Source organism: Natator depressus, chromosome 1 (assembly GCF_965152275.1).
Source record: "Natator depressus isolate rNatDep1 chromosome 1, rNatDep2.hap1, whole genome shotgun sequence".
Classification (NCBI taxonomy): domain Eukaryota; kingdom Metazoa; phylum Chordata; order Testudines; family Cheloniidae; genus Natator; species Natator depressus.
Window position 1 is genome coordinate 239,385,823 of NC_134234.1, and position 26,348 is coordinate 239,412,170.

At 44.6% G+C, this 26,348-nt stretch overlaps 1 protein-coding gene across 10 annotated transcripts in view; it reads right to left on the reverse strand.

Moving 5' to 3' along the window:
- Window positions 1-26,348, reverse strand: part of ERC1 (ELKS/RAB6-interacting/CAST family member 1) — a 553,011-nt gene that overhangs the window by 321,984 nt on the left and 204,679 nt on the right. For 5 of the 10 annotated variants that reach the window (XM_074938919.1, XM_074938886.1, XM_074938901.1 and 2 more), the window contains 4 exons: window positions 22,057-22,194; window positions 20,382-20,522; window positions 19,054-19,194; window positions 7,993-8,028 (listed from right to left, as the gene is read on the reverse strand). In XM_074938919.1, the coding sequence (XP_074795020.1) occupies window positions 7,993-8,028; window positions 19,054-19,194; window positions 20,382-20,522; window positions 22,057-22,194 (456 nt within the window). The remainder of the gene's footprint in view (window positions 1-7,992; window positions 8,029-19,053; window positions 19,195-20,381; window positions 20,523-22,056; window positions 22,195-26,348) is intronic. The other 5 variants (XM_074938893.1, XM_074938910.1, XM_074938958.1 and 2 more) reach the window with 1 other exon arrangement.

A 26,348-nucleotide genomic window follows, 5' to 3' on the forward strand; every position in this document is an offset into this window, starting at 1 on the left:
GAGTAAAGGGCATTCGCTCAGGCCTATACAATTCCTATGGGATGTCAACTCTTAATTTGATTAATACTTCACACACATAGAAAAGTAAAAATAAGTAATAAAGCAACACAGACAGCAAACAAAACCACAAACAAACAAAAAGAACGAGGAGTACTTGTGGCAGCTTAGAGACTAACAAATTTATTTGAGCATAAGCTTTCGTGGGCTAACGTCGACTTCATTAGATGCATGTAGTGGAAAATACAGTAGGAAGATATATATATAACACTTAAAATACGAAGAGAAGTAAAACATCAAGTGGTTGGTTGGGTATTTTAAATGAGTGTTTAGGACCCATGCTGTGCAAGCAAGTGCAACAGACCCTTTAGAAACAGACAAGGTTAAGGTTCTCCTGGTTTCTCCTTGTGTGTATGTCACCAACTTAAAAACTCAGAGTAGGCTTATTAAGTTTTTACAAGACCCTTAAGTAAAGGGAGCACCTTAACACATGGCTTTGGAGTTTGCAGACAGATCCCTGCTTAACAGAGCTTGCAAATAAGGTCTTCATCATGCAAAACACCTAAGCACCAAACCTAGTGCTTGCTACTTATGAGTCAATGGGAGTACTAAGAGCCAAAACTATACCAGATAGCAAAGATCTGACCTTAAGAATTTCCAATACCTCTCCCTGCATGGAGTGCAGGCCACTTGCTGGAATCTTCTGCATATATCTCTCAATCAATTCCTTGCCATTGCAAGAGCCTCGAGAAGTGGTGCACCTCAGGGCTTGTTTACACTTGAAACACTGCAGCTACATTGCTGTAGTGCTTCAGCGTAGACACTACCTAGGCCAACGGAGGGGTTCTCCCATCAGCATAGGTAATCCACCTCCCTGAAAGTAATTCTTCCATTGATTTAGTGCTGTCTAGATTAGGAGTTAGATTGGCTTAACTACAAAGCTGAGGGCTGTGTATTTTTCACTCCCCTCAGCGACATAGCTGGGTGAAACTAACCTTTTAGTGTAGACCAGACCTCAGTCCCTATCTGTGACATAACAGTTTAGTTTCCTGCAGGCTGTAATACTTTGGTCTAATTTCAGCTGGTGGGTTTAGTGTGTGCGTACTGGGTAGTGTTGATGGCCTGTGATATACTGGAGATCAGACTAGATGATCTGGTGATCTCTTTTGGCCTTAAACTCTATGACTATTAGCAAGATTGGAACCTTTAGATCCACTACGCAGATCTCTGCCACTTGAGCTAACTAATAACTGTAGTAGGCTGTCATCCTTTATGTGGACCAATTCAAGAGGGAGATGAGAGACAGACTTTGCAAGTGAGTTTCATAGATACTTGCTGACATCAGAGGAATTATGAGACTCAGGAATCTTGAATTCTGTTACAGGCTCTGGAGAGAAATGGGCTCTATGGGGCACAGATTCCTTTGTCCATTCCCTGACGCAAGACCCGTTCTCTACCATCACCATGAACCTCCTGTTTCTCCAGTCCTGTACCTCTTCCCCACTCCTGACTCCTCCTCCCAGTCCCATGTTCTTCATCAAGCCACTCCCAGTCTCCATTGCTCACGTTCCTCATCCAAATTCAAGTCTTCTTGCTCAGTCAGTCCTAATCCCACACAACTACACTCCCCGCAGTCCAGGCCTCCTCTTCCCCCCCCCCCCCCCCCCCCGAGTCCCAATCACCTTCCCAGTCCCCCAGCCCAGATCCTAGTCTCCAAATCTCCTTGTCCAGCCAGTCCCAGTCTCCCAGTCCTCGGCTCCTCATTCGATCTCAGACTCCCTCCTAGTTCCCCCATCCCGTCTCTGTCCTCTTGTCTAGCCAGCCACAGTCCACCCCAACAGCTCCCATTCTCTTTGCCCTACCAATCCCCAGTTTCTGCCCCACCCCAACTCACAGTGAAAGTTTCCCTGTCCTTACCACTGCCAGCCTCCCAACCCAGTTTCTGCCTACATCCTGGCACCTTATCCTAATCTACTCTCTCCAACACACAGACACACACAGTTCTGACACTTGTCCCCCTGCATCCGGATAAGTCAGCTGCCTGGCCCCAGAAGGGTGGCCATCGGGATAGACATGGTCCCTGCTCTCAATTCAGAAGCCTAGACCTAAACCAGAATGCAGCAGCCCAAAGCTTCAATTGCAGAGAAGGTCTCTGTCAGCACCAGGCTGGAACATGCTCATTGTGGACAGAATCTTAGGGGAATTTAGCTGCTAAGATCTAAGAAGTCTCTACTGAGCATGTGCAAACTGTGGTTTTTCAAAAGCTTATAACAAGGCCAAATTTGAGTGGATAAATACAGGGCTGACAAGGCAGATTCTTGACACAAAGGCCGACCCTCTGCCAAATTTCAAGTCCCTGCTCCAAAAGCATAGGATCTCCTGAGCTTTTAAAAGAAAAGGTTGCCAGAATTTTTTAACATGGGCAAAACAATGTATATTTTTTCCAATCTTCATTCTGGGAAATACTGAACCATTTTGGCTGAAATTTTCCAAAAACAAATTCAGTTGTATAACATACTACCTCTGTGAAAGAAATGTTACCTCTTATGAAATAACTTTATCCTTCACATTTTATATTCATTATCTTATATATAAAAAATACCTGGGCAGCACAGTATTAGGCAACAGAGACCTCAAGTAGGAAATGACACGAAGGACAGGAAAGACACCACAACTAAACAATGACTAAACAATGTAAGGAAATCAAAGATATACAGCATCAGAACAAAACCAAGAATTTTCAATTCAAACATAATATTGGTGTTAACATACAGCTATGAGAGCTGGAGAGCTACTAAAACATTAGACGACAAACTAGATGCTTTCAAAAATAAAGTGCCTATGAAAGATTCTGCATATTGATTAAAAAGACTATCACCAACAAAAAAAGATATGAGAATTCACCAGCCAGCAGCTTGTTTCCATCAGAATCATAAGGAAGCATTTGACATATATGGGGCATGCACTCTGTACGCCAACAGAGACTCCAACATGAAGCGGTTAAGTGGAAACCAACTGGTGTGAAGAAATGAGGGCACCCAAGAAAAACCATAAGAAGCACCCTTCGCATGGAAGGCAGAATAATTGATCTCAGCACCACAGAGCAAATGGAAGCAGCAGCAAAAGACAAAGAGGAATGGAAAAGACTGGTTTCCACTCTGCATGCTGACACTGGCGCAGGAACTACATCTCTTAGGAAATATTTTATTATGAATTTCCTGATCTTTGTGCAAGGAAGATGTCAGAATATTTCATTAATGTCTATTATTTGCATGTAGTATACATTTTAATAAATGTAGTCATTGGGAGTTTTGTGCTCCAAGTAGCTTAACAATTGTTCTTCTCTCCAGAATTCCCCACACACCTCTTTCTCCAAGTCTGAACATGTGAGAATAACTTTTTTCCAGATTTACTACTTGTTTCTACTATCCAGTCAATTCTTAATAGGGAGAATGACAGAAAAACTGTGCCTCATAAAACATCAGGAAAAAAATGGTTTGTTACTGTAACACTCTGTGCCCCAAAGAGACACTCTGCGCCCCATATTCACCATTGGTGATAGAATTATGATGTATTTTGTATAAAGTATACCTTGTGAGGTATCATTTTAAAAGTCTTAATCTTTAATTAATATTTAAAGAACATTAATATTCTGTTAAGTTGTATGTGCTATCATTGTATATGAAGTTTCACTATGTATGTACCACTGAAACATGTTGTGAGGTTGGGAACGCCCACAAGCAGCCTTTCAGATACAACAATAAAAAGGCCAAACAACGCTGATGGCTCATTGAGGAGAATACAAACACTCAAAAGGATTACTCCAGGAACTGTGAACAATGGAAACTTCTCAGAGATAGCACATACTCAAGGGAGACTATTTGAGTCTTGTCACAGCAAAAGATCTTTCCAGCAAGTTGGAAGATATAAAAGGGGGAAGTAACATCATGACTTGGCCTGGTTAGAGCAGGAGTCAAAAGTCAGATACCTGGAGGTCAGAATCAGACAGACCAGAGGGCAAACCAGGCATCAGATGTCAGGAGGCAGGCAGGCAGGCTCAGGTTATCAGGAGACCAGCAGCATTGTGCAGGTTGTGAAGGAGCAACAGTCCTGAAATAGGGAGAACCCAACTGCATGGACAGCTTTCTGTTTCTGTGCTTGGGTTAGATAAAGGCTGGGGACCAATCAGGACCCCCAGGATTCCAGCAATCAGATCCCAGGACTGGAGTTCTCTTTTGGAGTTCAGCTGCTATTCTAGCAGCTGTTAGCTGGTCAATGGGTGGCAGGCTGAGACTGCCTAACTTTTAAGAGGCCTGTGGACCTAGGTTCAAGACATGTAGTCCCTGACAAAGGGTGACCATCCTGAACTGGGAAAAGAAGGGTTTCCCCCTGTGTTGGTAAGGAATCTCTTCTATCACTCCCAATTTCCAAAGAGACTATACTTCTTGAAGTAATAGAGTCTTATGAGATAGAGGCCTGAAAGGGGATGGGGAAAATGGGGTTGGGAAGAAGGAGGGAGGTGAATTGGATAATATATCCCTCTTTTAATGTGCTGAGCCACACTTGCCAAATGTGATGTTTGCCCAAGCAGGGTGGAAGAGGAACAGGCATGTTTCACAGGTAGGAGATATGGTTAGCAAATTAGTCAAAATGACTGCCTGGCGATTGCAGCTGTCTGGTGAGAAGGGCCTCCCATAGACAAAGGCAGCTGGAAAGATCAAGGAGGTCTTAACCTTCTCTTAGAAGAATATGGCCTAAACTGTTTCATCTGTTTTGTTGGAAAATAGTTTTCCTCATGGAAATCGCAGTGGCCATGGAACACGAGGCCCTATCAGAGATGTCAATATCTGCTTGAACCGGCTTGTTTCTCCTCGTGTAACTATTTCTCACCAGACTTGTGCCTTGAATCAAGGGCAGTTGGAGACACAAAATTGGGAGGTATAGCCAATACGGAGGAGGATCAGAATATCATACAAGAAGATTTGGATGACCTTGTTAACTGGAGTAATGGAAATGGGATGAAATTTAACAGTGCAAAATGAAAGTTCATGCATTTAGGGACTAACAAGAATGCTTGCTTTAAACTGGGGACTTATCAGTTGGAAGTGACAGAGGGGGAGAAAGACCTGAATGTAGTAGTTGATCACAGTGTTAAAAAGGCTAATGGAATCCTAGAATGCATTAAGCAAGGTATTTCCAGTTAGAGACAGGAAGTGTTAGTACCATTATACAAGGCACTGGTGAGACCTCATTTTGATATTGGTCTCTCATATTTAAGAAAGATGAATTCAAACTGGAACAGGTGCAGAGAAGGGCTACTAGAATGATGCAAGGAATAGAAAACCTACTGTATGAGAGGAGATGCAGAGCTTGGCTTGTTTAGCCTAACCAAAGAAGTTTGAGGGGAGATATAATTACTTTCTATAAATACATCAGAGCAGGGGTGGGCAAACTTTTTGGGCCGAGGGCCACATCTGGGTAGGGAAATTATATGCAGTGCCAGGGCAGGGGGTTGGGGTGCGGGAGGGAGTGCGGGGTGTGGGAGAGGGTACGGTGCACAGTAACGGGCTCAGGGCAAGGGATTGGGGCAAAGGAGGGGTGCGGAGTGTATGAGGGGACTCAGGGCAGGATTGCGGATTGCGGGGGGAGCTCAGGGCAGGGAGTTGGGGTGCGGGAGGGGTGTGGGGTGCAGCAGGGGGCTCATGACAGGGGGTTGGGCTGCAGGAGGGGTGCAGGCAGAGGGCTTAGGGCAGGGAGTTGGGGTGCAGGAAGGGTGCGAGGTGCAGGCAGGGGGCTTAGGGCAGTGAGTTGTGTGGTGGGGTGCAGGAGGAGTTCGGGCTCTGGAGTGGCAGTGGCGCACACCGGGGCCAGGGCAGGCTCCCTGTATGTCTTCCCTGGCCCCATGCTGTGCTGTGCCGCGCCGCTCTGGGAAGCGGCCAGCACCACGTCCCTGCGCATCCCCGGGGGGAGGGGGAGGCACAGGGCTCCGCGTGCTGCCCTTGCCACACCTCCAGGTTCCTCCCCTGAAGCTCCCACTGGCCGTGGTTCCCCATCCCCGGCCAATGGGAGCTGCTGGGGGCGGTGCCTGGAGGCAAGGGCAACACACAGAGCCCTCTGCCTCCGCCCCCCTGGGGTCCCAGGAACGCGGTGCCGGCCACTCCTGAGAGCGGTGCAGGGCCTGCGGCACCACACAGGGGCAATCCCATTGGCTGGATCCAAAACCCTGACGGGCCAGATCTGGCCCGCGGGCCGTAGTTTGCCCACCCCTGCATCAGAGGGATAAATACCAGGGAGGGAGAGAAGTTATTTAAGTTAAGCATCAATGTGGACACAAGAACAAATGGCTATAACCTGGCCATCAACAAGTTTAGGCTCGAAATTAAACAAAGGTTTCTAACCAGCCTTCCAAGGGGAGCAGTGGGGGCGAAAACCTAACTGGCTTTAAGACTGAGCTTGAAAAGTTTATGGAGGGGATGGTATGATGGAACTGTCTATGATGGCATGTGGCCCATCAATGACTGCCAGTAGCAAAAATCCCCTAATCCTGGAGATGGGACACTAGATGAGGAGGGCTCTGAGTTACTACAGAGAATTCTTTCCCAGGTATCTGCCTCGTGGGTCTTGCCCACATGCTCAGGTCTAACTGATCTCCATATTTGGGGTCAGGAAGGAATTTCCCCCCAGCTCAGATTGACTGAGACCATGGGGGTTTTCCACCTTCCTCTGCAGCATGGGGCACAGGTTACTTGCCAGTTTAAACAAATGTCAGTAGTGAATTCTGTTACTTGAAGTCTTTAAACCATGATTTGAGGACATCAGTAACTCAGCCAGAGGTGATGGGGCTATTTCAGGAGTGGGTGAGGTTCTGTAGCTGCAATGTGCAGGAGGTGAGACTACACGATCACAATGGTACCTTCTGACCTTAAACTCTATGAGTCAAAGTAAATACTACAGGTAGCTCCAACTCTACCCACAGGTGGTGAGAAAGAAATGAGCAGGAGGTGGTGGACATGTTCTTTTTATGCCCTTGTCTAAGAGCATGAGGAGAGAAGGGACACAAGAGCTGCCTGGTGGTACTGCTGGCAAAAGTTTGTCTTCAACAGAGGAGGTGACCTTGACCCTTGCTTTCATTGGATCCCAGTGTATCCCCCATACCCAAATCGCAAACACCTGCAGTGGAAGATATATGTGTACAATCACCAAGAATAACCGCCTGAAACCTCTCAAAAATGATTCTGGTGTGTATTTATACACAAATACAAACAGATTTTCACTAAACGCTGTCAAAACCAGTAGAGATCCCACTTCTCTAAGAGGTTTAAAAATATGATTAATATAAAAAAAAAACAAGCAAAGTCTCTGATGCAAAGCATCTTGGATATTGTGATTTTCAATGTGAAGACCTTATTCAACAAACCTTCCCTGCAAAGAACTCTCACTAACTTCAAGTAGAGGGCTTCCATAATTGGGTCCAGAGCTAAACCAACATAGCATCAGCAGGAACAATGGTTATCCAAGTACTTTACGTTACAGTAAGGAGGTAGGTTGCTAATCATCATCTTTCAGTGCACTGATGTGAGTGATTAACCAGAATGCTTTTTTGCACAAGAGGCCTTACGTGTGTGGAAATTCTACTGCAATCTTGCTGTGACAATGCACAGACAGCAAAGTGATAGAAATGCTACAGGATGCCACAAGCAACTGACATGAGGGGAAACAAAAGGGTTGCACTACATCAAACTGCCCAAATAGAAAGTGAAGCTAAGCAAAAGTTGCAAAACAAGTACAAGCATCTCTCAAGGTTATTTTGAGCACAGCTGCTCAGGCATTTGAAATCCCTTCTCCCACCCTTATTTTCTATACACACTCCCAAAATATCTCACCAAAAATTGTGTGTGTTGATCCAGGAATATGAAGGCACAAGTGAATATTCATGCAACACATACAAAAACAAATGGGGCTGGCAATGGCCCTCCTGTTTGCCAGGGCACTTACTGGCTTGGATGGATGGCTCAATAAAACTTCAGGATTCTAAAGGGAGAAAAAAGATAGAAAAAGGAGGGGGAAATTGGGAAAAAGGAAGAGTGAGAGAGAAAAAAAGGTGTAACAACAAAACGATTTAAAGACAGATGTAAACACATTCATTTATTACAGCACTTAAGATTGTGGTGTTTAGTAATAAATCCTAACAACTTTGAAATATTATAGAATTTGACCGCTTAACCCTTAGCATTGTCAGAACTCAGGGCTTTATCCTAAAATTCACGCCCCCTCTCTTATCAGCTGTTTCTAACCAACCCTCAAACACTTTGCTGTTTTATGCTGCATTCAGGCTTACAGATGACACATCAAATAGCTTAACAGATTGGGCAGCACTTTTATTTCTAATGCCTCATTTAGATCAATTATCAAATAAGTAAGTGGTTCAGGAAATTATGTTGAAGAACAACAAAACAATGATGAACATAGATGATGGAAAAGAAAAATTACAAAAAGCCCGATTTCCCTGGTAACCATTCTCTAGCTTTCTTTCCTGGGTTGCTGAACCAAGCACATTAGGCCTGTTTCTTTTTTTAATAAATGAATCACTATTACCAAAATTGAATATTAATCAGCTGTGAATGAAATATAGCACTTTTCTTCTATTCTACAAGTGTATCTCTAAGATTTCTAAGTCATGACAGGAAACACTTTTTCCACAAAGAGAAAAGCCCTAGAGACCAAGTCAGACTCATTTGAGTCAAATCCTAGGAAACCCACAAATTGGATGAACACTTCATGAATTTATGGCTTCACATATTCTCATCCTTTAACTGAAGCAAGGACATCATAGCAGAAGAGACTCTCAAGAGTATGCCCAAAGCATTGACTTGCTAACTCTGGAGGGGATTTTCCTGCCACAGAGCCAATGTTAGCATTCTCCTCTGGTGCAGAGCCTCTAAAACTGCTCTGGATGGGGAATTTTGCTACCAGCTGCTGCAGGATTCTTATCTTCACCAAGGTCAGTGGGCCCCTTTCAAATAGGCTTATCTCTGAGCAGAAAAAGCTCTTGGCTCAGTGGCTGTAGACAGAGAAGCTATGCACTGGCAACAACTATAGGAGAGGATGTGCTCCTCCTTGGAGACTATTTTATTGCTGTTAGGTCTCCCCAGGCAGACAAAAAGCACTTCACACTAGAGGAAAAAGGCAACAAGTAGGAGAAGCTGGAAAAGAGAACACTCAGAACTAAGGGGAAAAGATTATCACTTGAACAATCCCCCAGTAGGAAGGAGGCATATATATTTGAAAATGAAATTTTCCTAAAGGTGATATTGCACAGCTCTGCAGATGCAAACAATTTTGAAGAGAAACTTTTGGACCAAGGCCCCATATGGCTTATCACCTACCCTGACACTTCAGCTTCTTTCATCACACCAAAAATGGAGACCTGGTCCATAAGCATAGCTCATTGGAATGCAAACTCAAGAGAGACCATGGTGTCCTTTCAGCATTCAGAAGCTCCTGTACTACTTTTTCCTCCCACTTTTTTTTGTCTGTACTGTTGGCAAACAGCTCAACAGTTCTCAGTACAGGAGTGAATGACGGCAAAGGGATTAGTGTTCAGAATACAGAGATCTGTATAGTCACAAGACCATTACTGAAAAATAAGGATACAGTGATTATGAAAATAGCTGCATTCAGATTGGCTAACTATTGTTGCTACCCAGAAAGAGTACAAGAATCCAGATAAAATAGAGTAACTGTTAAGGAAACAAATAGAAACCATGAAAATCAGACTCCTAAAAATCAGAGTTCAGGGGACTGCATAACTAGGAAAAAAATACAAGTGATATCAATAACTTTGCAGCACTGCTTGCACTCTAGTGACAGAGACTACTCCATTTTACTATAATGTTAAAAACCTTCCACACCAGAAGTGGAAGCCTGTAGTGACTATGTTGATTTCTTAAAGGAGTACGTAAAATTTAGAGATTAACAAAAGATTTCTCAAAAGGACTGACAAAGGATTAAATCTCCTTCACCTGATGGCCCAACAGTTTCACCTTTGCTGCCATGATGACTTTTAGGACACTATATTTCATCTTATTTGAAACTGTTTAAATTATGGACTGGAAACATAACTAAGGGAAACAATTCTGACAAGAGAGAGATCACTATTCAAACTGCAATTGGGTTGTGTTGAAAGGAGATTCCCTTGATCTGTGCAGTTTAGGAACTCCACGAGGAGAGAAAGAGAGAGAGAGAGAGAGACTTATATGGAGTTCTCATGCAGCACAAGACCAGTGTGGCTCTAATCTCAGCAAAAGGTGGAGGAGAAAAGGGAACCACTACTCCCGCAGATGTCATTAAAGATCTCAATATCTTCTATATGCAAATGTACCTGTATTTACTCAAATTCTTATTCCTATGCTACTGAAACGGTAGCTCAGGACCTCACAATTTTATTAGTGATTACAAAAAGATCTTTCTCCCTTCTCCAATTCAATTCAGTATTGAAAATTTTCTATGTAGTTTTTTCCTGCAATACTAACTAGCCATGATAATTAAAACAGTATCTTAGCTCCCAACACTAGCACAAGTTACTGAAGTGGATTTATTAAATTTGGTTTTTAAATGTTTGTCAGTCAGATATGGTTTATGTATTTTTAATTGTTTTACGAACATTTAAAAGAGGCTAATCCACTCTGAAAATGTCAAACTGTTTTAACAGCCACTTGAATTGCACTTCAGGAAAAAAAAATCTTAAAAACTTACTTTAAAAGGGTATTTTTTCACCTTTCTATAAGAGGCAAAAATGGATTAAATGGATTTTACTTAAATTATAAAGAATTTACCTCTGAGTTAAGACCAAACATGGAAAATTTCAGCAAGTTTGAGGAACTGAGAGGGGATATTAATTAAATATTTGGACGTATCCATAACTATAATACGTACGATAGCAGTGCCTGCTAGCTATATCTTTTGAGCAACAATAAGTATTTGTGACATGAATTTAGGGGCTGTGGAAGACTTTCATTTAAGGTTGCTCTTTCATATATTCACAGGGAAACTATCCCAATTACAGCTTCGGTAAGATTATACTTAAGCAGATCTGGGCACCTGATTGGAATCTCTTCTTTGACATAAACATTCAGAACCTGCTGAAAGAAAGGAAATAGGCCAGCTGCTAGGAACACCTCGAAGGAAAAGCAGAAATTCTTTTCACAGCATGAAAGGAATGCAATGGCACAAAGAGAAACGATCACAGAAAACCCACAACAGAATCAGGTATTGAAAATAGCACCCAGAGAAGAAATTCATTCCAGGCCTTGCTCAGTAGAGCTCAAGAGACAACTCTGGGAGGTCTTTGCATAGTCAATAATTGCACAAGAGCCTCAGCATGCAGCAGGTCATTAGAATATAGAGGGAGAGGTATATCTGAGTGCATGGTGTACTCCTGGGGGAATCCTGAGTCAAAAAATTAAAAATTCTGTGCATATTTTAAAATTCTGCATATTTTATTTGTCAAAATAACACAATATAATCACAGCATTTTCAATTATTTTTTGCTGTCAAGTATTTTGAAATAAATTACCAAAATAATTGAAAATGGTGTGATTATATTGTTATTGTGTTACTTTGTTATTTTGACTAACAAAATGTGCAGAACTTCACAGAATTTTAAAATTTTGGTGCAGAATTCCCTCAAGAGTACCAGGGTTCTGTGTGGCGCAATAATGGGTGCAGGCAGTTCGGTGCAGGGGGAATCTGAATGCACAGGGGCTTGGTAGGGGATTCTGAGTATAGGGGGAATGGGACTCCGCAGAGGAGTCCAGGTGAAGGTAGTTAGTGCTGGGGGGGAGGGGGGAAGCTGGGGGCGTGAGGCTTGGTGAGGTGGGGGGTTAAGGTGCAGCTGGTTGGGGCTCAGTGGGGTGGGGGGGCTGCCGACGCAGGGGGTGAGGCTTGGCGGGGCAGTGGTTTGAGGGGCTCGGTGCGGAAGTTCTGGGTGTGGGGGGCTCCTGATGCAGGGGGGCTCAGGGAGGAGTCGCTGTAATGGGAGCTGCTCCCCCTGTCCACCCAACCCCGTGCATCCGGACGCTCCCCCACCTCCTCAGCCAGCCTCCCTGACATACATGCACACGCACACACATGGTGCAGAACTTCCTGCAGCCAGGGGAAGTTTCTGGGTGTTGTTCTGACCCAGACCTGGCAGCATTGTGCAGGGAAGAAAAGGGGGAACGCTGCCTCCATCCTCCTCCCCCTGCACCCAAATGCGACTTATGTTCCTGGGCAGCTGGGGCATTGCAGCCCCTCCTCCCCACAGTGATTTACCTCTTCCCCAGCTGCCTGAACAGATGTGCCTGAGCTGCCGTGGAGGGGTGAGTGAGCACTGGTGAAGCTTCTTTTTGCTTCCCCACAGAAACCATTTTCTGCAGAAAGTAAAGAGAATCTGTGGGGGATGGTGGCATTTTTCTGCTGCGCCGCAACGGCGTGAAATTCCCCCAGGAATAATGGTGGAAGGGTATCACACAGCACACAATAACAGGCAATGACAGGTTTTAATATTTTACCTGCACATTCCAAAAGTTTACCCACACTTTAGTTCCCCCTCCCCACCGCCACATTTTCTTCTCTTATTCAGTTCCTTCCTCCGCTTAGTCCCTTTCCCTCAGGATACAATTAACAACAATTGCCCTATGTATACAGGAAGGAATTACTACCATTCTAACAGAATGGAAAGTCACAGATTTCCTTCAATTTGAAGATGAGTATATATTTGCCTCTATGTGCAATAAACTAAATTAACGCTCCTCAGAAACAAGTACCTATCATAGTTCAGGTCACCCATTGCAGATTTTGAATGCAATTTACACCTGAATTATTTTCCTATTCTTAACCCTTAGGAAAAGGATCACAGACAAACTGATGTTCTTGTTAATTTACTGAAAATGAGAATGGATTACTTCAAACATATCTAGCTTCTGATCTGACTCGATGTCTCCTTGTATCATTCTTGGCTCCCTATTACATAGACTTTCTTATCCAGCATAGGGATCTCTAAAATGGAGAGAGTGAGCACAATCAGCTCCTCAGGGAATTAAAGAGAGGTATTGTCATGGCACTGCAAAGTAACAATCTTCATCTTTTAGCTAACAATGTTTCACTGGAATTAAGCAATTTCCCTTACTCTTTCCATCCAAGTGAAGCGCCCTCGTATATGCTGAGAGTGTAACTTCTGTAGGTACATTGCAGTACAAAGTAATACATTCACAACCACTTCATCTGCGTACCTTAATTCTCACAATCTTTCTTTCAGTAAGAATAGCTTTATTTCATGCATACTCACGCAGTCAGCAATACTACTGCATAAGTAGTGTGGTGTAACTCTAATTTCTCCATTACTGCTGTCTCTTTAGACAGTAAACAAAAACAATTACTAACCTTGCATAACTCTTGTTCTTCAGGATGTGTTGCTCATGTCCATTCCAATGTAGGTGTGCGCATGCCACATGCACAGCCACTAGAAAGATTTTTCCCTCAGTGGTATCCGTCAGGTCAGCTCTGGTGCCCCCTGGAGTCACGCCCTCATAGCACTGGTATATAGGGTTCTGCTGACCCACCGCCCTCTCAGTTCCTTCTTGCCGGTTTTGGAATGGATATGAGCAACACATCTCAAAGAACAGTTACAGAAGGTTAATGACCGTTCTTTCTTCTTTGAGTGCTTGCTCATGTCCATTCCAATGTAGATGACTCCCAAGAAGACGCAGTAGGAAGGTTCAGAGTTCAAGGACAAGCAGACTGTTGCACAGCTCTGCCAAATCCAGCATTGTCTCTGGCCTGCTGAGTGACGGCATAGTGAGTTGCAAAAGTGTGGACTGAAGACCAAGTTGCACTCTACAGATACCCTGGATTGGAACTTGTGCCATGAATGCTGCTGAAGACGCTTGCGCCCTCGTGGTGTGTGCCATCAGCAATGGAGCAGGGACTTTTGCCACACTGTGTCTGCATGTGCTACAAGAGGTGATCCATGATGAAATTCTCTTGGCTGAGACTGAGAGACCTTTCATCCTGTCTGCGACCACCACCATGAAATGCTGAGTAGTCTTCCTAAATGATTTAGTCCTTTCTATGATGAAGGCAAGAGCCCACCTGACATCTAGCGAATGGAGCCTCTGTTCCTGCCTGTTGGCATGCAGCTTTGGGTAGAAAATCAGAAGAAAAACATCCTGGTTATTGTGGAATTGTGACATTACCTTTGGGAGGAAGACTGGGTGAGGGTGCAGTTGGACCTTGTCCTTGAAGAAGACTGTGTAAGGGTGGGGGTTCCGAAGTAAGGGCCCTAATTTCCGAGACCCTTCTGGCCAAGTTAATGGCCACCAAGAATACCACCTTCCAGGACAAGTAGAGTAGACAGCATGTTACCAAGAGCTCGAATGGAAGACCTGTGAGCCTTGACAATACCAGGTTGAGGTCCCAGGGTGGGATCGGCTGTCTCACTTGGGGATACAGTCTGTCCAGCCCCTTGAGAAAACGACTACAGAGCGAGTTTGCAAAGATGGATCTGCCATTCACCCATGGGTGAAAAGCCGAAATTGCGGCCAGGTGGTCCCTAACTGAAGACACCAATAGCCCTTGCTGCTTCAGGTGCATCAAATAGTCCAGAATACACGGTACTGATGCTTGTGTGGACAACACCCCTTTCTGCATTGACCAGGCCAAGAACAGAACTGCAAACACTTTGTTGTGTCTGGTCATGAACAGATCTATCCAGGGAGTTCCCCACCTCTGGAAAATGTCCTTCACGAGGTCTGGGCGGATAGACCATTTGTGATTGGAGAATGATCTGCTGAGGTGATCCACTAGCTCAGGTGTTCTCAAACTTCATTGCACTGCAACCCCCTTCTGAAAACAAAAATTACTACATGACCCCAGGAGGGGTGACCAAAGCCTGAGCCTGCCCGAGACCCCAGCTCTCCAGGCGGGGGAGGATGGGGGGGCAAAACCAAAGCCCAAGTCCCATCACCCCGGGCTGGGGGAGGCCAAAGCCTGGGGCTTCAGCCCCAAGCAGGGGACCTGTAACCTGAGCTCTACCATCCAGGGCTGAAGCCCTCAGGCTTCAGCTTTAGCCCTCAGGCTTCAGCTTTAGCCGGGGTGATGGGGCTTGGGCTTTGGCCCCAGGCCCCAGCAAGTCTAATGCCAGCCCTGGTGACTCTATTAAAATGGGGTCACAACCCACTTTGGGGTCTCAACCATCAGTCTGAGAGCCGGTGCACTAGCTCATTCTGTGCCCCTGGGAGGTAGGATGCTTTGAGGTGGATTGAGTGGGATATGTAGAAGTCCCACAGATGGAGAGCCTCCTAGCATAGGTGAGAGGAGAGTACTCTACCCTGTCTGTTGACAGAGTGCTCTACCCAGAGTTGACAGAATGCTCTACCCTGTCTGTCTCTACCCTGTCTGCAGAACATCGCCGTCGTATTGTCTGTAAGCACCGCTACACATTTGCCTTCCAGCTGGGACTGGCAAGGAAGGTGCACCGCCCTGACCTCCCACATGCTGATGTATAGTGAAAGCTCCGCCTGGGACCAGAGGCCTTGGGTTCTGAGAACCCCCACATGAGCCCCCCAACCCAATGCGGAAGCATCGGTGACTAGAGACATTGACAGCTGCAGTTTCGAGAATGGGACACCTACGCATACTGTCTCCGGATCGATCCACCAGAGAAGGGTGGTGATCACTGAAGGGGGAAGTGTGACCACCATGTCCAAGAAGTCCCGGCCTGGGTGGTATACTGATGCTAGCCAGGCCTGAGGAGGTCGGAGTTGCAACCTTGTGTGTTTCACTACGTAAGTGCATGATGCCATATTCCCCCGGAGTTTCAGGCAGCTTCTTGCTGTGGTGATGGAATGGTTTCTGAAGCTCCCTAAGATTGAGCGCAGGGCCCAGAACTGGGCCTCCAGAAGGAAGGCTTTGGCTTGGACGAGTCCAGCACTGTCGCTATGAGGTCTAACCTTTGAATGGGGGACAGCATTGATTTCTGCATGTTTACCAATAGACCTAACCTCAGGAAAGTTGACAGTATTAGCAGTATGTCTACCTCCACCTGGGCCCTGGACTGACCCTCTGATCAGCCAGTTGTCGAAGTAAGGATATACCTGAACCCTTCTGTTTCCTTAGGAAAGCCGCGACAACTGCCACGCACTTTGTGAAAACATGAAGGGCTGCTGACAGGCCGAATGGAAGTACAGTGAATTGGTAGCGTACTTGGTTCACAACAAATTGAAGGAATCTTCTGTGGCCTTGGAAGATTGAAATATGGAAGTAGACGTCCTTCAAGTTGAGGGCAGTATACCCGTCCCCTGGATCCAGAGAGGGGATAATGGAGGCCAAGGAGACCATGCAGAACTTCAGCGTCTTCTGAATCTGTTGTGATTTCGCAGGTCCAGGATGGGTCTGAGACTGCCATAGGCCTTCGGGATTAGGAAATAAGGGTAGTAAACCTTCCTGCCCCTTAGTTCCGGAGAAAACCTCTTCTACCATTCCCACTTGCAAGAGTGTTTGCACTTCCTGGAGTAGAAGCTGCTCTTGAGAAGGGTCCCTGAAGAGGGATGGGGAGGAAGGGTGAGAAAGAAGGGAAGAACTGTACTACAGGGTGTATCCCAGTCTCTTTGTGCATAGCATGCAATAGTCTGAGGTGATATGGGCCCATGCCTGATATAATGGGACAGCCAATTCACAATATTTGGGGAGGGTGGATCCAGACACTGTCTCAAGAGTGCCTGTTTGGCAATTTGAAGTTGGAGGCCCCTCCTCCCCTGTGGAGTAGATCTTTCTGCAAAGAGATCAAATTCCTTGGTGTCCTTGGCCTTAGGGGGAGGCCCTTGCTGTTCCTGCCTCTCTCATTTGTTTGCTGCTGATACCACTAGCGATCCTTGGAGGAGGATGGGTGTATAAATATTCAAATACCTTTAGGGGTACAAAATACTTCTTCTCCACCGTCTTTTCCATGGGTTGCAAGGAGGCTGGAGTCTGTCACAGGGCCTTAACGGGTTCCAGAATGGCACTGTTCAGAGGCAAAGCCACTCATGATGGGCCCGAAGGGGCCAAGATGTCCACCAGGGCATGGGAGGCTTCTGAGATTTCCTCCACCTGGATCCCCAGGTTTTGGGCTACTCTCCTGAGGAATTCTTGGTGTTCCCTGTGGTCATCCTGAGTGGAAGCAACTGAAGTTCCCACTACCGTCTCATAAGGGGAGGAGGAGGTTATGATGGTTACAGGGCCTTGTTCCTGTCCTTCGGCACCTGAAGGATCCCGTGGTACCGGGTCCTGAAGTTCATTGCCAGGCTCAGTACCAGGACCTGATCCCCGTACTGAGGGAGGTGGTGGGGGAGCTCTATCCTCTGATGCAATGGAATACAATCTCTGCAACTGAGACCCTTGGACTGGATGTAAAGCTCAGGGATTCCAGAAAGGCTATTGCACTGTGCTGGCCAGGCCACTGGTGGGAACCCTTGGCTCACATCAGCCATCAGGTATTGGCAGTCAGACCAGTGCCAGCTCCTGCAGGAGGTGTAGGATTCCACCTCAGAATCTGACTGAGAGGAGTCATTCCTCAGTGACCACAGAAGAGAAATACTGGTTGGTGCTGGAGAGCAGTGCCAGAAGGGGGGTGACTGGTCCTGTCCCATCATCACCAGTTTTCCCTTTGATGGCACCTGGGGCCTCAGTGCCATAGCCGCTCTCATTTCTGAAGCTGATTCATGCCTGGGGTGGGATGTCAGTACCGGGAGGACAGTAGCTCCCTTGCTGCCTCAAACGCCCCTGGTGTGGATGGAATCATTAGAGCTGCACTCCGATGGCTCTACCTTGGAGGAGAGTCCAACAGTACCAGACTCGAGGGCCAGAGGCAACAGTACTAGGCTGGCAACGATTGAGTCCGAATGGCCCAGCACGGGTCTCACTCTGCTGGTTTCATGAGTCTTGGAGTTGGGGGTGCCCCCAGTCCGTTTTTCTTTGCTTCTTCTGTGGCACTGGTGACTGAGATCGGTGCCAAGTGCTCCTGTGAGGCGTAGACCTCCTCTGCACCAGAGAGCCCTGATAGTTTTGAGAGTCCTGGCACACAGACAAGGAGTCCTTCCTCAGTGCTGGAGAGGCTGAGCTACACTGCCTGTCTCTCAGAGAAGCTGGTACACTTCTCACCAAGGCAGAGGTGCTCAGTGCAGAGTCAGCATGATTTGGTTCCAAGTGGGGGGACAGAGAGCCATCTCCATAAGGAGGAACTTGAGTCCTGGTCCCTGTCCTTTTTGGTACAAGGTTTGAACCCTTTACAATTCCTGCAGCGCTCCCGCAGATGAGACACCCCCAAGAACTTAAAGCAAGGAGAGTGGGGGTCACTAATTGTCTTGGGCTTATGGCAAGCCTCACACAACTGAAACCCCGGAGACCAAGGCATGTCTTTGTGTCGGGAAAGGGGAAATCCCAGTAAGCAGGATCCTACTCTATTAACCACTAACTAACACTAAAACTGTACAACTAACCACTATCTATTAACTATATTCAGGGAAAAGAAACCAAAGTCCAGGGGGCACCAGAGCCTACCCAATGGATACCACTGAGGGGGAAACTTTCTGGCGGTGGTGCACACAGTGCATACACACCTACATTGGAATGGACCTGAGCAAGCACTCGAAGAAGAATCTGTATAACCAATCACATAGGGCTCTTAGCTATATTAAATATTTCCCCAATAATCATTATTGGTACATTGATATAGTATCTGAAGGTGGTAGGCTTGGTTTAGAGACGGAACTGAAGCAGAAAGCAAATAGATGAGGTCCTCCAGGATTTCTGGAATATAGCTGTCCCACTGTAGGGGGTATAATAAGCCCAGGTATGGGATAAAAGAATTGAACAATCCCACCATGGTATCTCAATACTTTGTTGATGCTAACCAAAAGGATTGTGTTTGCTTCATTTTGTACAGTAGAAAAAGGAAGAATTGCAAAGATGAGACTGTTTAACACTGCACTAGAGTTTCCTATATGCATGTAAATCAGGGAAGCAAGTATGAATTTTTACCTTCTTCAGCTGAGTTTCCATTTTCAGACACTCTTCCTTCTTCTGCTCCAATGCAATTTCTAGCGTCTTGAGCCTGGAGTCCTTCTTCAGTCCTGAAGAAGCCAGAGATGAAGCATGTTCCTTCAGATCCAACAGGGAAGCCTAAAACAAGCAAGCAGAACACAGCTGCTATTGGGTAAATGATCATTAGGCACAATACCACGACTTTAGATTTCTTTTTTTCCTTTGTTTTTCTGCCACTTCCACACTTCTGGTTCCCGCTTTGGAAAATAACCTAGGACAGCTCGGTTCAGTTCAGATTCTCAGGGTAAAGAACAAAACCTAGTCAAAACTCCCTTAAAATTCAGTTGAAATGATATGACTGAAGTTTTTTTTTTTTAAATGGCATTATTATTTTCGTAGTAGAGGTATTTAAATAAGTCACCAGCTGCCTTTAAGGGATTCAACCACTTTATCATAGATTAGATGATCCTGTTTTTACTGTGGTAGCGCTCAGGGTGTGGAACTCACTAACCCCATCCCACTTTCTCCATAATTCCCAACTTTTCATATATATAAATATAAAATTGCATGGTTTAATTGCATTGTTTAATTGTACTAATTGGGGTTTTAGAATAAAATTGTAGGTACATTTGAGTGTATAACCCCTGGAGATGAATGGAGGAAATTTATACTTCTGCTAGTGCAATTATATTAATTAGTCTGGCTTTACAGACATGACACAGCAGTCCATTTTATCAACAGCAAGATGGCTCTTCACACCCACAAGGGCTAGAAATATAACTTGCATAAAGTTGCAGAAGATACAGCAAAATCTATAAGAACCACCTTTATCTGAATTTTCCATACACACAGATTTTAGCTGCTTGTGCTCTTTACCCCATATACTTAATGAGAAGATGGCATATATGTTGCAGCGAGCTGAGAAGATGCTATTCGTCCTGTCTACTGATTCAGTTTCACATGTCACTGATCTGCAGCACTTCTAAAGCATAAGGTCAATAAATCCTTCCTCTTTCTCCCATCCTCTTCAGTATACTTAATAGACACTAACTAGCTCTATTCCAGAATTACTGAGATCCACATTAGTGTTGCCAACAACTTTACCAACTTCCAACTTCACTGGGAATGCCAAGGGTCAAACCACATGATTTAATGGGACAACAAAAAGTTCTGACACATGTACACATTGAAATGTGCTACACAAGTGTATCTTCAGTGCATAAACGTGTTGCAGAATCAAGTTTATAGAACATACTCTTCCCCCCACACACACCCTTCACAGCAAACAACTAACAACAGAGAAGATTAATTTTGGTAGCGTTAACCTCTTTCTCGGAGAGATCTCCTTGCAAGAGGCTGACTTTTTCCTTCAGGTCCTTAAGATCTTTTTTGTAGTTGTCAGTCTCCTCTTGTTTTTCTCGCTCGTCCCTGTCCCGTTGCTCCTTCAGGCGCTCAATAGTCCGTTCCTGACAAAAGAACACAGTACTCTGTGATGAAAATCCCTTTGAATCATCTTAACAGGTAAAAGTTTACTTATTTTTGATAAGACATCATACCACATCTCTGCTTATTAGTTTAAGGGGAGAAAGTGTGCAGAATGTTGCTGATCTTCTCTACTCTCCTCCAACAGACCTCAGGAGGGAAGAAAATATCTTGAAACTTCGCTGGTTTCATGATTAAGATGACCCAGGCTACTTGTTAATGCAAACTCTCCAATCTCTGAATGTTTAATAATATTATTACAGTATTATCTCATTTATCCAGCTGCTGACTAAACAAAGTTCAGTCAGGTCACCTGACAGCAAGAAGCACCATGCATTGCACACTTACTTATTCAATTCTTATTTTCCAAAGTTTGCAGATGTGTCTGTAGCCCTTCAGACAGAAAGAGATGCAATATACATGATGTGAGACATGAAACCAATGTGGGGATGGGACTGGCAATAAAAACAATTCTGTACACCAAGGGTCAACAGATGCTCATCAAGGTTGAAAGGTGAAGTGATGTGAGTATTCTATTTATAAAATAAGCCCCAACTGCAAGCAAGCACACCAACAAAGCTTTGTATTCAGAGTCTGACAGACTGAGGGAGCCATGGCCCTGTCCCTGGAGGAACTGAGACACAATATGCACTAATGCTAAAGAGATCCCCTGTAGGAACAGAACAGTCCCAGCTGTTTCTTCAGTCAACAATCTGCTGCTATGCAAGAATGAAAAATGCAATGAGAACAACAGGACAAGAAAGAAAGGAGACTGGGTTGTAGTTACGTCAGGATCACTGAGTTCTGTGTGATTTAGTTTTGAGAACCAAAAATATAAGTTTCAGATGGTGAACTTAAAAAACAAAACAAAAAACAACCTACGAAACATGAGAGAAGAAAAAATAAAAATAAGACATTAGCCTGACATAAAAAGCCAAAGAATCCAGGGCCTCTAACCTAGAATGTGCCTTCCAGCAGCAGTGCTAAAGATGCACCGCAGACAAAGAGGACAGCTCAATCAATACTCCACAAAGGTCTATACAATATTAGCACAGTACAAGCAGCAGCAATTCTTTTCATACAGAGTTATATGATGGACCAAATTATGGGGTAGCAGCTTCAGACGTAACTCCCTACAACATTCCACTGTAAAGACGTTATGCTACAGAAAGCCCTCCCCCCAAGTCCTATCCCTAGCATATGTATTGAGAACTGTACTGCTGTCTTAATGCAGATTAGACCTGTCAACAGCACATGGCTGGCTAGTCAAAATATCCTAAGATGTCTTCTAGTGAGAAATCCATTATGCCTAACAGCAGCTGCTCTGACTGGACCAACAGCATCCAGATGGAGACCCTTACTCCCACAGCTCCTAGAGAACAGTAAATGTCCAGCTGTGCTGTAAAGGTATCTCTTCTGTTACCTAGAATTCAAGGCAGTACTGAAGAAGTTTGGATTTACAGAGATGATTAGCAGAACGAATTTTGGATTTAAAGGACTTGTGCCCTTTACACTCACTTTCTCTGCAAGTGCTTCTTCCAGTGTGGTCAAGGCAGTGTCAGTGTTGGTGGTGTCAGCCTGCAGGGATTTTACTCGATCCTTCAAACTGCTCATCTGTTTTTCCTTGTCTCTTAACTGTTCCTGGAGATTTTCAATCTTAATTAAGAAAAGACAATTAAGAAGAGTATGAATGAAAAAGTTTAATGGTATACAACGCTTTATATTATGTTCCTACAAGAAATATACAGCTGTTAAAACGTCAACATGAGTATTCAGTGTTTAGCAAAGGGAAATACCCCACAGTTTCAAAGTCATATGCAGGGATTTATCTCCCAGAATTCCACATCAAAACAGAAAATACAATCAATGGTAAAGAATATGATTCAAGAATTAGAGGACAAGAACAGAGCACATGAGAGACAGGGAGCAATATTTTTAATATCTACGAAAGAGAACTTTGAGCAACAGCACAGTGTAAAAATACTTTCAAAGTAACAATGTCAATGAAGGAAAGCAATTATTTGCAATCTTGGAAGATGGTAAGATTAGGTGTAATGTACTGAAAGAAAGGAAGGAAAAGTTCACTTTTGATATTCAAGAAAATATTGTCAAAGTAACTGGGAAACGGAATAAACTCCAAAAGGAGATGTTCAAAGAACCATCACTACAGATATCAAATAACTGAACATCAGTGGGAATAATTTAGTGAGTAGCCCTGAGTAGCTCAAGAATTCTTTCTGAACATAAATGGGAGGCTCTTGGCTATGTACTCCAGCACCTGAAAGTTTAGAAGTTAGGGCAAAAAAGTTTACACAATCATTGTCCTCCCACCTCAAACACAAAACTAGCAGATCTCCTTGCCCATGAGACCATCTACACTAGGAAAACCATTTTTATGTTAAATTAGGGGAATTAAAGTATTAACAGTCAGTAAGCATCTAAGCTTATACTTAAAATTTAAATGTGAGCACAACACATGTCACCTGAGGACATATTTTAAAGAGACACACACAGATATGAAAGGTTACATAATGGAACTTGCTGGAGACACAAGTATGAGAAAACTGGAGATTTCCCCTTCTTTAGACTCCATTGTACAGATTAAGTCCTTATTAGCATCTGCATGTAGCACTAGTGACACCTGGGGGTTAAACAGAATAAGCCTCAAAATGAACTCTTAGAGGTTCTGAAAGAAAAGTTTCTCTTGATATGCTCTTACAGATGCTGTTGCAGCTCAGCTGAACCAGGTAACATCCTATACAGTAGTCCATGTGGCTGCTTTCAACCTCATGAGCTTTCAGAGATCCATCAGCTGTCTCAAAATATCGACTGTTTAAACAGCCAATGATGAAAATACACTACAAAGTAAAACTATTTCCCCTTGTTTATTCCCCCCCCCCCCCCCCCCCCCCGAGTTCCTCACACATTCTTGTCAACTGCTGGAAATGGCCCACCTTGATTATCACTACAAAAGGTCCCCCGCCCCCACTGTTCTGCTGGTAATAGCTCACCTTACCTGATCACTCTCGTTACAGTGTGTATGGTAACACCCATTGCTTCATGTTCTCTGTGAATATAAAATCTCCCCACTGTATTTTCCACTGCATGCATTCGATTAAGTGAGCTGTAGCTTACGAAAGCTTATGCTCAAATAAATTTGTTAGTCTCTAAGGTCCCACAAGTACTCCTTTTCTTTTTGCAGATACAGACTAACACGGCTGCTACTCTGAAACCTGTCTTAGATTCCTGTTTGCTTCTACTGGGGAAACACTTTGGGAAGCAAGATTCCAACAGGCTGGACAGACAGTGCACACAGATGCTTTCTGTTCTGAGCAAGATACTGCAGGAGAGGCACAGCTAAGCAACTAAACACAGACATGTGTTAACCAGCTGGCCAAGGAGGCACACAAACTGAAAGGCATGTGTTCATTCGCATGTGTAATACACGGCTTAGTCTGACCAGGGTCATGTGACATCTCAGCTACACTATAACATTTGACTACTGCAACCCCTCATTACTGCAGAACCATCTATCTGCATTTACAGAAAGTGACTGAGTACTACACGTAGTATGAACCTTGTATTTCTAGGCAAAAAAATAAAATAAAAATGGTTACTCACCTTCTCAAAACTGTTGTTGTTTAAGATATGTTGCATGTGTCCATTACACTGTAGCTGACTTCCAAGCTGTTCTCAAAATGGTACGGCTTCAAGTCTCATTGGAAGAGGGACTGTATGACTATTTCCCTACCTTTCCTTCCCTTGTGCAGCAGTAAGTACTTAGTGTCTAGTAAGCATTGTGGATGGAAAAGCACATTGCTGCCCTACAAATATCCAGAATAAGGACATGTCCCACAAAAGCTGCAGAAGTTGAATGACCCCCAGTAGAGCATGCTGTCAGTTTCTCAGGAGGCATTATGCCCTTGGCAGCAAAACACATAGTGATGCAGCTGATAATCCACTCTGATAGTAGTTGTGCTGTAACTGGTTGACCTCTCATTCATTCTTCATTGGAAACAAATAGCTGGAAGAACCTAAATGGTCTTTGTTCTGTCCAGGAAAAAGCTAAAGCTCAAAGCACATCCACTGTGCAGCCTTTGTTCATCTTTGTCAGCATGAGGCCACATGAAGTAAACAGGTAAACATAGTGGCATGGTTTTAGACAGAAGCTTAGTGTTAGTCTACACTGCTGCGCTACATTGGCGCAGCTGCACAAATGCAGCTGCGCCACTGTAGTGTATCTGGTGAAAACGTGCTATGCCGATGGGAGACTGTTTTCCTGTTGCCATAATTACTCCTCCTCAACAAGAGGAGGAAGCTATGTCAGCGGGAGAGCGTCTCCCACCAACATAGCACAGTGTAGACACCGCTTTAAGTCAATGTAATTTATGTCGCTCAGAGGGGTGGCTTTTTCACGCCCCTGAGGGACGTAAGTTACATCGACTTAAGCAGCAGAGCAGACAAGCCCTTAGTGTGTAGAAAACGATGTATGGTGAAGCTGGGACAAGTACACATAGCGCACCCACTCTCCTAGCCCACTGACACCTTTGCTGACAGATGCAGAAGTGAACAGGAAGCTACAGGCTCAAATGGAGAGGTCCATACAAGCACAAAACACTAATTTTAAATCTCAAGTTGGCACTGGATCCTGAATATCTACACCTTTCAGAAAACAGGTTTCAATAAGATTAATAAGAACAGTTCTACCAGGAGGAAATGCTGAGATAGCAGCCAGATGTACCCTAATGGAACTGGCAGAGGGCTAGACCTGGTTCCTTAAGATAGAAGAGATAAGCTTTGATTCAAATAATTCTGGACTGAGTAAGCGACATATCATGGGAGGTTGCCCAGATGGAAAAACATTCAATTTACGAAGGCTTTCTACTATCAAGGAGGACATTCTGGACTGCCATTGAGTAGCGTGCCACCTCTCCATTTAACCACTGATGAACCATGTTGTTAGGTGCAGCACGTCAGGATCCGGGTACAGCCCTCACCTGTGATTCTGAATTATCAGATTTGTGGTTACAAGGGCAAGGGTTCCTGAATACACAATGTGACAGGTTGGACCCCCTGGGATGTCACCTGGTGTGCTGGGACTCCACTGAGGCAGACTATTCTGTCAGCCTGGACCCCCTTTTACCTGGACTTGCTGGGCTAGGCTCCCCAGCCTTTTCCAGCCAAGCACACACGCAGGACCACACCCAGCTTTACAGAGAGACAGAGGTCTGCTCTGAGAAGGCTCACCTTAAGGGGCTTGCCACAGCACCCAGATGTCCACCCCCTTAGAGTACAAACCCCAAATTATATGAAATTCACCTCTTCCCTCAATGTGGAGGAGGGTATGGACAACTTCTCCCCCCCCCATTAGAAATCTGGGTTATACTGTAAACTAGAAATAAATGTATTAATTATAACAGGTGTATTTTAAGTAGTTAAGAAGGTAGCAGACAGAGCAAGGCAGATTACTAAAAAAATAAAACAGAGCACGCAAATTAAGCTTAATACACTAAAGAAACTGGTTACATGTAAGTTCTCACCCTAACTGTGGTTCTAATAATTTTCTTCACAAGCCAGACACCCTTCCAGTCTGGGTCCAGTTCTTTCCCCCAGTTCAGTCTTAGTTGTTTCCAGCAGTCATCTTGGGTGGGGTAGCAGGGGAGAACTAACGACCTGGATTACCCCACTCCTCACCCTTAAATAGGATTTGCATAAAGCGGGAGTCCTTTGTTTCCTAGTTTGACACCCCCCTCCCCAGCTGCCACAGTCAGGCTGCAGTTATAAGGATCATTCTGCCTCAACCTTTTTTC